Consider the following 16,017-nt stretch of genomic DNA (forward strand, 5'->3'; position numbering starts at 1 on the left):
CACTTCTCTGTATGTATGTGTATATCTATCTATATATATATATATATATACATATATCTTCTTACTATATGTTCCATTCTGTGCACCCGATGAAGTGATCTGTAGCCCATGAAAGCTTATGCTCTATTAAATTTGTGAGTCTCTCAGGTGCCACAAGTACTCCTGTTATTTTGTCACTGTTACAGAAAAGGTTTCTGTTAAATCCAAGTGACTAATCCCCCTTTGATAAAATGGGATTGAGGAAGATATGTGGCTTGTAGATCACTTGTCTAAGAGTCTCAGTCATTCTGAGGTCTGTCTTATTGGCTGTTGATGTGGGTTCTGTAGTGGCCAAATTAAGTCTAAATAATATTTTTATTAATCAATCATGAATACACAAATGTGAATTCATGCAAAGAACACAGCTTTTTTCCCCTGAAAATGGAAACACCATTTATTAACTTATATTAAATCTTCAAAATGATTTTTTAAATCTCTCTTTACCTTACTCTGTTGACTCCTAGCAAGGGTCATGCTTATGGGGTTTGGTACCATACTTAAAATACCTTTAGTCTAATACTTACAGAGTAAGACACTGCACTGGAGAATATTAAGTATTATGTATAATAAATATCTCCATTATTTTGGATGAATTCTTGATCGGTTATGACTATGTGGATTATATAAGGTAAGCAAAAGTGCTCAGTATTGTTTTGCTGCTGGTCCTCCTTCCTACACATAATCTCAGGATAGGAAACTGTGGCCTCTCATATTGGACTACTAATCCTCATTTGTAGCTGTGTACATTAGTATCATCTCAAATTCATGCAAATGTATTTAAGTTTCTAGCTTTCATGGTTGCAGACTAAAGCTTGAAAGCATGACACAAGTACTCTAAGCTCAAAAAACAGAAGGCAAATAAAAGCATCCAAAAATTAGTATTTTTTTTAATTTTAGGATTTTGTAATAAATGATGATGATTTGGAGGGGCCTGACTCTCAAATTTTGAGCACTTCATGTTGGCAATGCTACTTTAAGAAAAATGAAACCAGTTGCATCTGTACACTGCCTACACATCTTAATTTGTTCCCCATCCCTCCAGCTAGTCCTTCTCAATCACTCCATTTCAGGAAGCACTTGTGTAGATAGATCTTCATAAAATGACTGCTAGAGACTTCAATTTTTTTTTTTTTTTTTTTATGAAAGGTGGAAGTAGTGAACAATGGAGAGGTATGCAGTGTTGTTCTTCCACACCTGAAGAACAGCTCCTGTGTAGCTCGAAAGCTTGTCTCTCTCACAAACAGAAGCTCGTCCAATAATGTAGAGGTATGTCAGCAAGCTCTCATAATGAAAGTCAATGTGATTTGTGCGACTACTTCCCTTATGCGCCTTTGAAAATCCCAACCCAAGTTATTAATAAATCCCTACATAGATTAACTGTAACAAATATAGTACATGCAGATGGTGCTTTGACTGGTAGAGCTGGTGAAAAATGCAATGTATTTTCCATGAAAAGGTTCAAACATGATAAAACTTCTGGCAGAATTTCATTTTTTTTCCAGAATTTGTCACCTTTTCCAACAAAAAACAATTTTGGTTTATTCCCCTCCTACACACACACACATTTTCTCTGCCTGGCATAAAGAAAAAAGGGAAAAAAAAGAAGAAAAAGGGAAGAGGGGAAAAACAAAGAAGTTTTTCAGTTTTCAAAAACCACACACTTTTTGTTCTTTATCTTTTTAAAGTGGAAGATTTAAACCTATATGAAAATTTTCCATAAGTTATTTTGTTGCAGTTGAAAAGCCATTTTTCTCCGAAAAAAATTGACCTGCTCTTCTCCCTGGGGGGCTGGAATCCTGGATGAGTGAAGCCCTAAACAACTGCCTAGATTTCAGATGCCCACCACTGGTTCACACTGTGTACGGGGCCATCACTAGAGGGAGGGTCAAAAAGCTCTTAGGGAAGAAAGAATGAAAGAAAAAAAATCTCAGAACTGTCCCCCTGTTCTTCTCCAAATTAAAAAACTAACAAAATTACATCTATATTTGCATGTATAAAGGGTAAGTGTTAAAAATACCCGCCTGCAGCTAGCTCAGTGGTTTCATAGTACAACATATGTTGGTCTATAAAACTAAGACACAGGGATTCCAATCAAAATCCCTATTCCTTGGGCTGTAGGTCAGTGAAAATTGCCTGCAGAGCCACCTGTGGGTAAAAGCAGTCAAATGTTTAGTGATAAGAAGCAACTACTGCCCGCTAGATAAAAAGTATCATTGCCATCAAGATGTAAAAGCAGCAACTGGTTCTCCACGAAGACCAGTGAGAAACACGGAGCAGTCACTCTGACCTCTATCTTGGAAAAATGAACTAAAAACAAACAAGCCACACTAAGCCAAACAGTTACAACTTTTTCTTGGTTACAAAATAAAAGTCCCAATTACAGAAGCATCATTTAGACCTCAGATTTCAGAACAGCAGGCGTGTTAGTCTGTATCCGCAAAAAGAAAAGGAGGACTTGTGGCACGTTAGAGACTAATAAATTTATGTGAGCATAAGCTTTTGTGAGCTACAGCCCACTTCATCGGATGCATGCAGTGCAAAATACAGTGAGGAGATTTATATACACAGAGAACATGAAACAACGGGTGTTACCATACACACTGTAACAAGAGTGATCAGGTAAGGTGAGATATTACCAGCAGGAGGGGGGGGGGAGCCTTTTGTAGTGATAATCAAGGTGGGCCATGACAAGGTGTTGTCAACTGCTGGAAATGGCCCACCTTGATTATCACTACAAAAGGCTCCCCCCCCCCCGCCTCCTGCTGGTAATATCTCACCTTACCCGATCACTCTTGTTACAGTGTGTACGGTAACACCCATTGTTTCATGTTCTCTGTGTATATATATCTCCCCACTGTATTTTCCACTGCATGCATCTGAAGAAGTGAGCTGTAGCTCACGAAAGCTTATGCTCAAATAAAATTTGTTAGCATTTAGACCTCAGAGTCATTTATTTTTTTAAACACACACTTCCAGGCTAGGAAAAATATTGTTTATATTGCTAGGTTACATAATTTGTTCTTCTAATTTATGATTTGCTCTGCAGTCTTTTCTAAGGTTAATATTCTATTTCCTTAGATAAGGACAACTCTCATGCTGCTTTGACAGTTTACTATTGTTAGGTATCACTTATTTTTCATAGTTTCCCATGTCCCATTTTGTTCAGCCATGCTAATAGCTATTCTGCTGTGGGCTCTGAAACATCACATATGACTTTAGAAATTCTTAAAGCTCACTGTGAGAGCAGTCAAATCGTATTTTTACTTTGTATTTACATTTTAACTCTTTCAATATTTTTACTATTAACCAAAAATGATCAACAAAAAACCCCATCACTAACAAGCAATGCCAAAGTTTCCTGTCACATGGCTAGAAGTAGCCGAGCATTGCTGAAACGCTTACATGGAAGGAACTAGAAACAGACAGAAGATAATTCGCCTATGCAGTTGGGAGTTGTGGTGTCTTCTACCCATTCTTTTAGTGACATTTCCAGTGTTTGGTATTTATCTGAAATTACTATTTTAAATTTATATTTCTGAATATATCCTGAAAAATATTTTTGTAATTACTGCAAAGACCATTCCATTTCTTATACGCAGACGGGAAAGCTGGTGGGTCAACACAGTCTTGCAAGGGCTTTCACTGTACTAAACAGAATTCTACATAAAAATGTTCACATCAATTATTTTTTTTCCATTAAAAGCCATGGTCTCCTCATATAAAACATATGCTACCCACTTAATATTTTACCTGGGAATTGAGTACATCTCCAAAGCAACAATCACCAGCAACCTTGGACTGAAGGGGACATGAAAACATTTTATGGGTAGAACTGAAAGCATGTGACCAGCTGGATCTACACAACAAGAGTTTTTGACAAACTAATATGCAGTATAAAAAACAGATTATTCACCTTGTAGGTGTGTCAAAATTCCATTGTTACGATTGGAGAAAACAAAAATAGAAGGGGATAAAAAGCAGACAATATTTTACAATTAGCACCTTTAGATTCTTATTTCAGGACAGGACATAAGAACTGATACTTACATCATCAGCTTTACCTCAGCCTCTCCTTTCACCTCTCTATATGAGCCTGATCTGACGTCCACTTAAGTCAGTGGCAACTCATTCTGTTGAGATCACTGGGAGTTGGATGGAGCCCTGCTGAACTAAAGCTGGGGGATCACTGCTACAGCTGTAAGACAAATCTCGACGTCTACCTCTTTCAACCAGATATTTGACCCACAATGGCCACAGGAGCTGTAGTTCCAATCAAGAGCCTCCTATGTTGTAAATAAACCAGACAAACCACTGGAACTAGCTCAGAAGAAAATAACTGAGTTTTCTGGTCTGGAAAAGACACAGGGAAAGGATATTTAACTTAAAAGACCAAGTTGACAGCCTGCAAATCTCTGTGTGGTCTCAGCTCCACGGTCTAACCAGCTCCAGAGCTTACCAACTATACTCAAGATGCCAGCAAAAACTGCTCATTTTAACAGTTCTAATGTCATTGAATACAATGGGGAAAAGTGTAAGGCAAAAAACAAACAAGTTCCTAAAGAAGAGCAGGCTCAGCTTTAAGATTTTCCGCTATTAAATACTTAACCTCTGCTTGTTTACAGCTGTTTACCATTGTCTAAGCTAGACATAAGCCAATCTATCCTGCAATAATTCCTCTGTGTATATATCACTGGCCAAGCTGCAGCTTCCTTTATCTTGTTGTTTGAGATAGCTGTAGTGAAATTAGCTTAGACATTAAATATATTCAAATCCTGAATGAAGGTCAGTCCCAAATCTGCAAGGGCTCATTATTAGTGAGAAATTCTACAGAGATTCAAGATATGCTACTTTCAGCTGTTTTTTATTTCACAACAATAGGGATTTGGACAAAACTTACTGTCCCTGACTGACTTGCACTTTAAAGTAATTATGGTACATGTAGGGAATTACTACCCTGTGCTGTAGATAATTATTTGTTCCAGTAATAACTAGGAATCTATTTAAGCCATGAATCTCTAGCTACCAAATATTTTCCATTTTGTTAGTTTTTTTATACTAATGGAATCATTCATATCGAAGCCATGATTGTTCATAAGCACAGTTACATACACATACAGTCACTTACCAGAGCGTTAACATCCTCAGTTTTGTAGATCAACATCCGTATCTCCTCTGGATCCCCGCTGAAAATTGCTTGGACCAGTGGTGGCTGAGAACAGAAAACAATCATTAAAGGTTTGGTTTTTGTTCTTTTAAAGACAACATATTATTCCTTCTAACATTTACCAATACAGTGCACAGACATTATGCATTCAATCCTTCGCCAGTCGCAAATCAACATGAAAATCTTATAAGCAAGTTTTATTAGCTTGCACCCGGTATATCTGTATGCCTGAACATGTAAGTGTACAGATCGGGATCCCCATTAAAATGGCAGCTTTTGCCAACAGACACCACACAGTTAGCATAGTTGTTTCCTAGTCTAAGTATGAGATTACCAGTTTTCCCTTAGATACTACTGAGCTCTAGCTGTCAGCATATGGTGAAGTTTTAATGACAACCATTCTATAGACAGTTAAGCAGAAAATAATATGAACAGCAGTGTATTTCTCAGTGATTATTATGCATCTCAGGTTATTTTACTAAAGAAAAAGCCAATAATCACAGTTTAACTACCCAAGAAGTAAAAGAATCGTCTCACTGCTTGAAATTAGGAAGTGGAATGTACAAATATATAATAAGGCAGAAAGAAGGAAAAATCTGGCACACACATTTCTGAAGTGTTGTTGACAGGGGAAAGATGACATCACTGCCAGTTAATCAGAATGTCGACTACTTCACACTCTCTCTCTCTCTCTCTAGGTTTGAATTAGGCCCACATACACTATAGTATCTGAGTTATCAACTAAACTGACAGGAACAATCAACTTTGAAATCTACTCAATTTAAAAAATAATTGTTTCAGATACCAGACCACAGATCCTGTGCCAATGTTTGCAGTTTTACAATCACATTTTGCCTTTTTAAAAATATTTTTCTCTCCTCCTTGATGTATGAAAAGCCCACATAAGCAGCAGGGGAAAATGACTAAAACCCTCTATTCCTGTAAAGGGTTAAGCACATTTGAAATGCAAATTGACTTCAAGGAGACTACTCAAGAACACAAAATTAGATAAAAAGAAAAGGAGGACTTGTGGCACCTTGGAGACTAACAAATTTATTTGAGCATAAGCTTTCGTGAGCTACTGCTGTAAAATTTGTTAGTCTCCAAGGTGCCACAAGTCCTCCTTTTCTTTTTGCGGATACAGACTAACACAGCTGCTACTCTTAAACCTGACAAAATTAGATAGAGCTTAAGGGACCTGACTATACACAAAATGCTGTATAATGCACAATGTCAACAAAGTAAAGGAACGGGGAAGATTATCATTGAAAGAGGACAGAAGAAACACTGTCCTGAGTTCTTACTTGTAACAAAAGCAGGTAAAAAAATTCTGACAGACATCATTTTTAAATTGACTGTGTCCCTTTAAGAGAGCCTAATCGCGAGAAGAGGCCAGGGAATTTGGGGACAGGATGGATACACCAGATGTAAGGAGGGAAGGTGGGATGGGATGAAGGAAAATGGAGAAGAGAAAAGGGTTAGTTAAGTGGAAGGTTGAGGTGAAAATTGTTCCTCTCTCCCTGTATTTTGAGGATAAAATTAATAATAATATATACATATATCCAGTTATGGATACCACACTTTAAGAAATGCTGAACACCAAAGCATTATTATCCTTCAGCTTCATCTCTCTACTTATCAGGTGTTCAGTTTGTGAAAGACGTTCTTAATTAGGTTCCCCACTACTGATGATGCTTTTGCAGTGCAGGCTGAAAGTTCTCCTCGAGCTCTTTCTCAATGCTGCCCATGTTATCGACAATAGAGCTGAGGCAGGTGAAATCACCAACAATCTCAACTGGCTGGTCGCCCACTAAGATACTAGAGCCTGCAGTATGTTTAAAATCATCAACTGGAAGAACTTCGTTTTTACCTTACTTCATTTTCAGGTTGACTTTTGCTGCATAGCTTTCCAGGGCTTTATGTGTCACGACTAGCTCGTTCATTGATTTGAAAACTAGCACTATGTCGTTGGCAAAACCTACATTGGTGAGGTTCTTATCATCATGGCGTATTCCTAAACTGCATTCACTTAATGTCTAATCAAGCACACAGTCTGTGACAGCACTGAAATGTTCTGGTGTAGCAACAAATCCTTGTCAAATGCCCAACCTAATCTGGAAGAAGGAGGTTCTTTTCCCTTTTCCAAGAACACAGCTTGAGGAGTCACCATAGAGAAGATGGAACATTCTACAGAGCTTGCCAGTGAGGCCTGTGAGTTTCAAGATCAGTTAAAGCGATTCCCTGTCAACAGAGTCAAAGGAGGCCTTGATATCCACAAATACAATGTGAACAGAGCACTTGAATTCTCGTGCCTTCTCGATAAACTGGTGGACAGATGAAGATTTGCTCTGCTGTGAAACAGCCAGGAGTCAAGCCAGCTTGTGGTCTGCTCTTACTCCTCAAGCTATCAGTGGTTTATTCCTGAAATTTTAAGTCCGAGTTGAGAATGTGCATCTGCTGGTGTTCATCATAGAAAAAGTATTGTTCTACTTGTTGGCTGACAGTGGGAAAAAATGGAGGTTGTGCAAGTTAGGTATGTGTTGATGATGGATGTAGGATGATCTGAACTGATGATTTCCTTGATTTGCAGCCAGTGCTGTTTACACATGAATGACTAACTCTACCAATGATTGTTTTCTTTTTTGGGGTGGGGGCAGGGTGCAATTTCCTAGGTTTTTTAAAATGTACAATGTGATTTTGTAAGTAATGAGACTGAGAGACTTAATGAGATATTCTATTGATAGAATAGTTAAAATATTTAATTAATGTATTTATTTATAGAAAATGTTTTGACTGAAAATTCCTTCAATTCCAAAAGCAGCAAAAATTTCTAATATGAAAAAAAATTAGAATGTGAATGTCAAAAAACGCATAGTAAACTAATGGAACTGGAAATAGAGTGCATATGTCATTCATGTTTTTTCTATTCCAGATTTTGAAAATGTGTACACTTGCTTTATTGATCTGGATTTCAAGTGGTGTCAGATTCCAGAGAAGACGTCATTTAGGACGTGTACAAAATTTTCTCTTCGAAATCCAAACCAGCAGCCAACATAAAACTTTTGTTTTATTGTTCTTTTATAATAGCTATTACATTTGTGATTATGAAATGTGTCAATATTTCTTACTGTAGGAATGTGGTAGTGAATAAGTGACATTTCTTAAAAATAACTTCTAAGATTGCTTCTGCAGAGATCTTTCCAATTTTAGGTGCATTGTTTACTCAAAGAATCATGTGTGTCTTGTTAGACACTGTAATAGCGAGGATGATCTTTCTTATAGAGATTCTCCCCTCCCCCAAATTTCCGTACACAAGGTATGTGAACTCATTGTGATGGGACATGCTACTCTGCTTGGTCCTGAGAGAGGCAGAAGAGTGACTGCATTAGAAAGTACCATCCAGGCCAAAGTTCTATGAGGAGAAGAAAGAGTTAATCAGCAGAACTACAAAACAACATGGGGTGAAGTCCCAGCCCCACTCACCACAGAAAACTAACTATCCTGTACTGTTTTTACTCTATATTGACACAAACAAATCTTTGCTTCCTCCAGTTTCGTTATCCCATTAAATTCCATAATATATTATACATCAACTTGATGTAGAACACACTATAAAAAATTATTGAAAAAACCACATTATTCAAAAGGCATTTCAAGCAAAAGAGAACAAAAAAAAATCATGCAGCAAAGCAAAAGGTAGAAGGTAAAAGAGTCATACAGACAATGCAGCGAGACAGCTGACATTTTAATACGAAACAAATGAATCTATTCAAGCCTTCACAATGCTCAGAAAAGACGAAGGGACTGATTCTGCAATGCTCAAAGAATGCAAGATGAAGCCTAATATTTGTGTTCACACATTTTTTGCAGTGCCACTGTCAACAGTACAAATACAATAATCTCCTCTCTGATCCCTGTTCTATTCCTGGCTGTCAGTTTGGCTCCAGATCTTGGCTGCTTTCAATTTTTCTTTAAATAGGCAATCTTTTGCCCTAGGGATGGCTAATGTTTCCAGGTGAATCAGAGGTTATTTCCTGCAATTCCTGGAATCCTGCAATTCTTCTACCCAGAAAACCTCAGTGACAAAGCTATGTTGTGGCAAACTTATGAGCCAAGTCACTGAAAATAACTCACAACTTTTTAAATTTTAGGTCACTTCTAAAAAGTGAAAGAGCAAAACAAATTGATTCAATTTGCCAAGTGTCTTTTCTTCTTACTAGCTACTTCAAACTGATCGTTTGCCCCAATTTCTGTTTCTCATTTTAAAATGTGTCTGGAGATCACATCTCCAAATTACCTGAACAATTAACAAACTGCTTCGGAGTTAAATGGATCAAATGGAGACAGAAAAGATGCTGAAGACTGGTTAAAATCTGGCAGTATTTTGCTGTGTTAAAAATGAGGATGACCAAAAAAATAATGACAGGTTTCAGAGTAACAGCCATGTTAGTCTGTATCCGCAAAAAGAACAGGAGTACTTGTGGCACCTTAGAGACTAACAAATTTATTTGAGCACAAGCTTTTGTGGGCTACAGCTCACTTCATAGGATGCATAGATGGAACATATAGTAAGAAGATATATGTACATACAGAGAACATGAAAAGGTGGAAGTTGCCATACCAACTCTAAGAGGCTAATTAATTAAGATGAGCTATTATCAGGAGGAGAAAAAAAACTTTTGTAGTGATAATCAACATGGCCCATTTCAGACAGCTGACAAGTCCTCATGTTAAGTATCCTCACACCTTCTTGTCACACCTAATAGTAAGGCAACTCCCATCTTTTCATGTGCTGTGTATTTATACCTGCTACTGTATTTTCCACTCCATGCATCTGATGAAATGGGTTCTAGCTCATGAAAGCTTATGCCCAAATAAATTTCTTAGTCTCTGACATGCCACAAGGACTCCTGTTCTTTTTGCAAAAAAAAAAAAAAAAAAAAAAGAATGTACAGGAAAATTTGATTTATTCATCAGTTCTGGTGATAACAGACTTTTCCCCAAGCTTAAATAAAATATGTGCAATGGTAAATTATACATTATCTTTAGGATTATAAAGGTGAGATTTTCAAAAGCACATATGGGTTTCAGGAGACCAAGTCCTACTGGCTTCCTAATCTCTTAAATGCTTTTGGAATTCTCCAATTCCTTGGGACATGAAATGTCTTTAAATTTTGGGTATTGTATAGCTTTGAGCAAAATGAGAACAAAATCAATAAATAATACATGGTGCATTTGGTAAAAAATTATTCTCGCTGCATGTTTCCAGCATTGGGTGCTTCATTGTCCATCTATTTCAATACACTGTAGGACGCCAGTATTTTAGCTAGCAATCCTTTTTCATACTGTATTTATTATACAGGAAGGACAGAGATGTAAGAACAACAGTATACCTAAAAGAGTCCACAGACTCCAATAATATATAATTTCTGAATGAAGTGAAGACCACACAGTAAAAATCTCTATGGAAATAAATCCCAAATTACAAGAAAACAAATAAACCAGGTCTACTCTACTGGCCTCTTGAAAAGGAAGACTATATTGAGTGCACAATACTGATCCTGATGGGGGCCATCGGTGCTACTACTGTAACAGCAAACCCTGCTCACCTCCAATCCCATCCCAGAAAACAAGATCCAGAGTGTGTACAACGATAGTATGAACTGATCCAGGAGTTACATAGGATAAACCCAAGATAACCCCATTGGTTGTCGGCTTTACGGGCAGAAGTAACTCTGACAGCGTTATGCCCAAATATATATGCAGGGTTATGCATATACATAGACAGTAAACTATACCCTTACAGTCTGACCCCAAGATGGTGTAAATCAGTTTAGCTACTTTGACATAAATGATCTGATGCCAATTTACATTTGGCCTTCTGTCTTCAAGAGGGACCCAGCCATTTGCTTTCTAAAGAGTGAGGAGCTTTCAAAAGAGCTTTTCACTTGCTCTCTCAACCAGAAGTCAGCAAAAGACTGTTAGGTTCAGAATGTCAAAAGAGATAAAATGGTCATCAGCAGGACAGAGCAATAGAAACCATTGTGGTGGGTCCACTATGTCCTGACGACTTTATGGGAAGGGGAACTCTTTATTAATGACTAGCCATTTCCACTTTGGCTGTAACTGTCCTCTTAATTTCTCAATATCCTTAAAGCCTCACTCACACATGCAAACCCACACCCACCCCTGTTCCTCACTAACCACAGATCCTCTGGAGAGAGTCAGCATCCCCTCATCTCCTTCTATGCTATGCAACAGCTGCAAACAAACACAGAAATGGAAGAAAAACTGAACTTTTGCTAATTTGTCTTTCTTCATAGTTTCATAAATCAAAAACTATCTCATCTCAGATTATCATAAACCTACACACACACCCCATGTAAACCAAAATGTTAATAATAAAAACCAGATTATAATCATCCTGCCATGATCTGAAATATTTCAATTGCTTATATCTCCACTTCTTTAATTGTGCCACATTTGGGTTCGAAATGGTTGAAAATTATTCAGCAAGTCAATCACACAGGTTGTGTACATCTAAAAATCAATTCCTGCATAACTGAGAGCTAGGGGCTCACACTAATGAAGAAACAGACTCCTTATATTTATTTAACCTTCATGAGATCAGACTAATAATCTGGTTTTAAAGCTCTTCCTTACCCTTCAATCTACCTCTTATTTATAGTCATTTTCCTAGCTAAAAGGTCTGTTTTCCATAGAGCTTGGTCAAAATATCAATATTTCCATGATTACATACCAGGCTTATAAAATCATTGTCCTAACATAATCTGAAAACCCAACAATCAGATCCTGAAGTGGTCTTCAGTTTCTACCTCACTCAGGCACCAAGACCAGGATTTTTCCCCAAAATGAAGAAAATACCTTAGATTTATTTGATAAAGAACCAAATGCTGAGGATACTATATAAATAAGTTAGAGTTGCACTTTAAGTAAACAAAGCAGTATTAAAATCTCCTCAAGAAGATTCAGCTCAATTAAATATTGGTCACAGAAACTGTTCGAGGATACTTAGAAACCTTTGAAAAAGATTTCATCTTGGAGCAACTTTTAGTCCACAGGGAGATGATCTCAGAAAATGGCCCTCGCGCTGTGACTGAGACCCAGTCATTGCTGGTGCCTCTTTGTTCTTCCCTGCTATGGCTTGGAGGGAATGAAGAACTTCTGACATTTCAAAAGGGGAGGGGAGGGGAGGGCAGAGGAGGGATCATAGAGAACAGCTTGGTTTGCGCAGTCCCATTGGAAATGTTAAAGATAAGTCTCTCAAGCCTTGGGGATCTGTACTACATTACATGCTATCCAAATAGCAAAAAGAAAAGGAGGACTTGTGGCACCTTAGAGACTAACCAATTTATTTGAGCATGAGCTTGTAGCTCACGAAAGCTACAAATAAGTCTCTAAGGTGCCACAAGTCCTCCTTTTCTTTTTGCGAATACAGACTAACACGGCTGTTACTCTGAAACCTATCCAAACAGCATTACTATTGACCACTGCGACAATACAGCTATGGGGTTTAAAAAAAAAAAAAACAGCAGCAGGAGGAGGAAGTTTCTTTATCTGTCTAAATGTTCTACAGGAATGGAAGCTCAAATGCCATTTTGACTGTTCTGCACGATATTTCATCACAAGAAAAGCACGGGGGGATATTAGCCAAAAACAACCATCACCCCACATTGGTATCAATTCAGTTTTCCAGGAAATTTTTTACCAGCAGATTCACTTGCACCCCTCCCTCACTTTAAAAAACTCAGTACAAAAATGTTTCCCCAGTTATTTACAGCATCGGCTAATTAATAGATAGGAAACAAATATTGCATACGGTATTGTACCCAAACCATTTCAGGTGCTAAGTGAGAAAAATAGAGCTGTTCAAAATGGATACCTATAAAAACAGCCATGTTAGAAAAGGCTAAACATTTAAATAGTCCCATTAAACAACACAATTAGGACTGACTAGGGGCCAAGTCTTCCACCCTCTGGACTCAATGGGATGACTGCCATTAACCTCAAACTGGAACAGAAGCAAATACCAGATCCAAATCTGGTATTCAAAAGTTCACACACATTTCTGCTCGCATTAAAGGCAATGCAAGTTATGCTGTTGATTTCATTGGCAGCAAGACTGGAAGCCCTGAACTGGGGAAGAAAACCAACTTTTCAAACATAAGGCCTTTGAGTCCAAAGCCCACTCAAGTCGATACATTCTAGTTCTCTGCTTTTTGAGGTTATTTCTGTTCTGTGCACAAACTATTTCTTCCTGCTCTTCCTCTTTATTACTGTTAGTTCATCAGTCAACTAATGACTCACGCTGGTTGCAGATTTTTGTTTCTCAGTTCCCTCTCCAAAAACTAGTATCACCAATGCTAGTAATTGCTAGTCAGCTCACATTATTGATAGGCGCTTTCATCCAGTTTCCACTGTCCACAGCAACAATTATTCTTAACAAAACATCTCTTCCTAACCTGTCAATGAAACGCTCATCTTGTGCTGGTAGTCAGGATTCAAATTCACCATCGAGTTCCGTACAATTAAAAAACATAGTGAATACAGCCGAACACACATCTCAGATGAATAAAACTGGGAGGGGTTCTTGGGGTAGCACGATGGTGATACTTTCCATTTCATATAAGGGAATGTTTTAAAGTTGAGCCTCAATAAGGAATGTGGATAGTTCAAAGAGAAGAGAACAACACATTGATTCAATTTTTATGCAGAAAAATTCCCAGTGAAGCAATCATTAATATCTTTGTACAGGACTCCAATACTCAAAAATTCTGTGCAATCTTTGTTAACACAGGAGTTATTATTTTCTCCAAGTGAGGTAAGAAAGAGAAGCTGCTAAATCTGCCAGTTTGAAAGATGTTTTCTTGTAAGTTAAAAGGCTTTTGCAAAAGTCTACAAAATTTGTGAGCAATAGTGATTCTCCTGTTAATTCTTTAGGCTTCTCCTGGTCCATCGGCATGCCTAAAGACAATCTTGTGACACAGGAAATGCACTGCAAATGAAGATGTGCTTGCTGCAGGAGTAGGCACAACCGCACAAACTTTAATCTAGCAAGTGCAGTAACGATAGCTGTGAAGATGTGGCAGTGTGGCCCCTGGCTGGGCTAGCAACACTAGTATGTACCCAAAGTCCCCAGCAGGCTTGTACAAGGTTGGCTCCCCGACACCAAAACCTGTGTTATATCCCCACGACCACTTAACTCTTGCCAGCTAGATTAAAGCTAGTGCAGGTATGTCTGCAAGCCCCTGTGCCCCGAGCCCGCTGCCTGGCAGGCACGCCGGGCGGGTAGAGCAGGGCAAGCCCCCGCGCCCCCACCCTGCTCCCCAGCAGAAGTGCCAGTCAGGCAGAGTGGGTCGGGGGACGCCCATTTTTCTGGGGGCCCCATAATTGGCCCGGGCGTGGGTCCCGTTGGCACAGTGACTAATCCGCCACTGGTCTCTCACTCCCTTCTGACCAGGGTATTTCCAAGCAGCACAATTCCCTGCCTTCACTGTCTTATTCCAGCAGAGACAGGCTGCCTAACCTGCTTGCTTTCTCTTCAGATGTTAACATGTGTAATTACTACGGTTATAAGGTACCACACAGCACCGCCTGTTGCAAGTCTATTTTATTCCTGAGGTAAAAGGCATTACAGCATTGGCTCAGAACAAGTATACTCATGACATGTTTAGTCCATTCTTTATACAGTTCAGAGGTCTTTGAACTGGAGTTTCCAGGAGCAGGTAAATTACAAGACAATTGGCTTCTCTCCCCAGAGTGTAGCTTCAAAAGGATGAATTCGAAGTGGGTCATGTGTATTCCCCTCACCCTCCAGATATTTCCTAGGAAAGCCACTTTACACGCAATGTCCCAAGAAGTCCTTTGAAGTTCCAAACATTTACATTAGTCAAGTCCCTAGAAAAGCTACGTACAGTCCAACAATAACACAAACAGTTGCATCTTCAATACACTGGATGCCAAGGGCACCAAGCCCAATTCAGTAAAGGTTTAACTTAATTCAGGGAAGTTTATCTTAATTCCACAAGGTTTGTCAGGATATACCAGGATACTGTCAGTCTGTCACAACATGATCTTTGCAAATACTCCAGTCACTGAGGTTACCAAACAAAGGATGACAACTCCAAGTGGAGAATAAGCAGCAAGAACAAATGACTTCAAAACACAGATCCTAATTTCATAACAAAGTCCTTAGTTTTGAAGCCAAGGATAAGCAAATAGGATATCTATGCAGCAGTGCTTATAAAAAGGGGTTCCCATGAAGCTTCAGTGGTCTCTAAGCTCAACTATTCTAAGCAGTCAGGTGTGGGAAGAAAGAGGGAAGCATCTTGGGTAAGAGAGAGGTCTGTGACACAGTGGGCCACTGGAAGTTCACTACTCTCTCAGCAACTTGTCAGGTCTGACATAGTCACTACACTGCTGCCATGAGGGGCGACTGCCGACATATACCCAACCTCTTACTGCTCTGGGTCTCATTTATTGATCCATGGAACGTGTGTCAGCTTCACTATACCTAATAGTAACAAAAAATGCTTTTTTAAAATGAATTGAATATTCATGCACATGGTGCCAGATTTGTTTTCCCTTGAAATTCCTTGGTGGCAGTGAAGAGAACTTTAGGGAAATTATTCCTCAGAAAGTATGCTGTTTCCTGTTGCTTGTTTCCGATCTAGTACTGCCCTTGTGTAGTTTAGCAGCTACAATGTAATGCAAAAGTCAGATTAAGGTTGACTATAATGTTACTTGTATTAACAACATTGTAACCGTGTGAAGGTGTATATCAGTTCATAACA

The 16,017-nt window shown here is 38.6% G+C and overlaps 1 protein-coding gene across 7 annotated transcripts in view; it reads right to left on the reverse strand.

The window, feature by feature from the left end:
• Positions 1–16,017, reverse strand: part of ANKRD44 (ankyrin repeat domain 44) — a 208,219-nt gene that overhangs the window by 119,576 nt on the left and 72,626 nt on the right. For all 7 annotated transcript variants that reach the window (XM_084643631.1, XM_084643630.1, XM_084643629.1 and 4 more), the window contains exon 2: positions 5,165–5,248. In XM_084643631.1, the coding sequence (XP_084499757.1) occupies positions 5,165–5,248 (84 nt within the window). The remainder of the gene's footprint in view (positions 1–5,164; positions 5,249–16,017) is intronic.

Source organism: Lepidochelys olivacea, assembly GCF_965140295.1.
Source record: "Lepidochelys olivacea isolate rLepOli2 genome assembly, chromosome: 11".
Taxonomy (NCBI): Eukaryota; Metazoa; Chordata; order Testudines; family Cheloniidae; genus Lepidochelys; species Lepidochelys olivacea.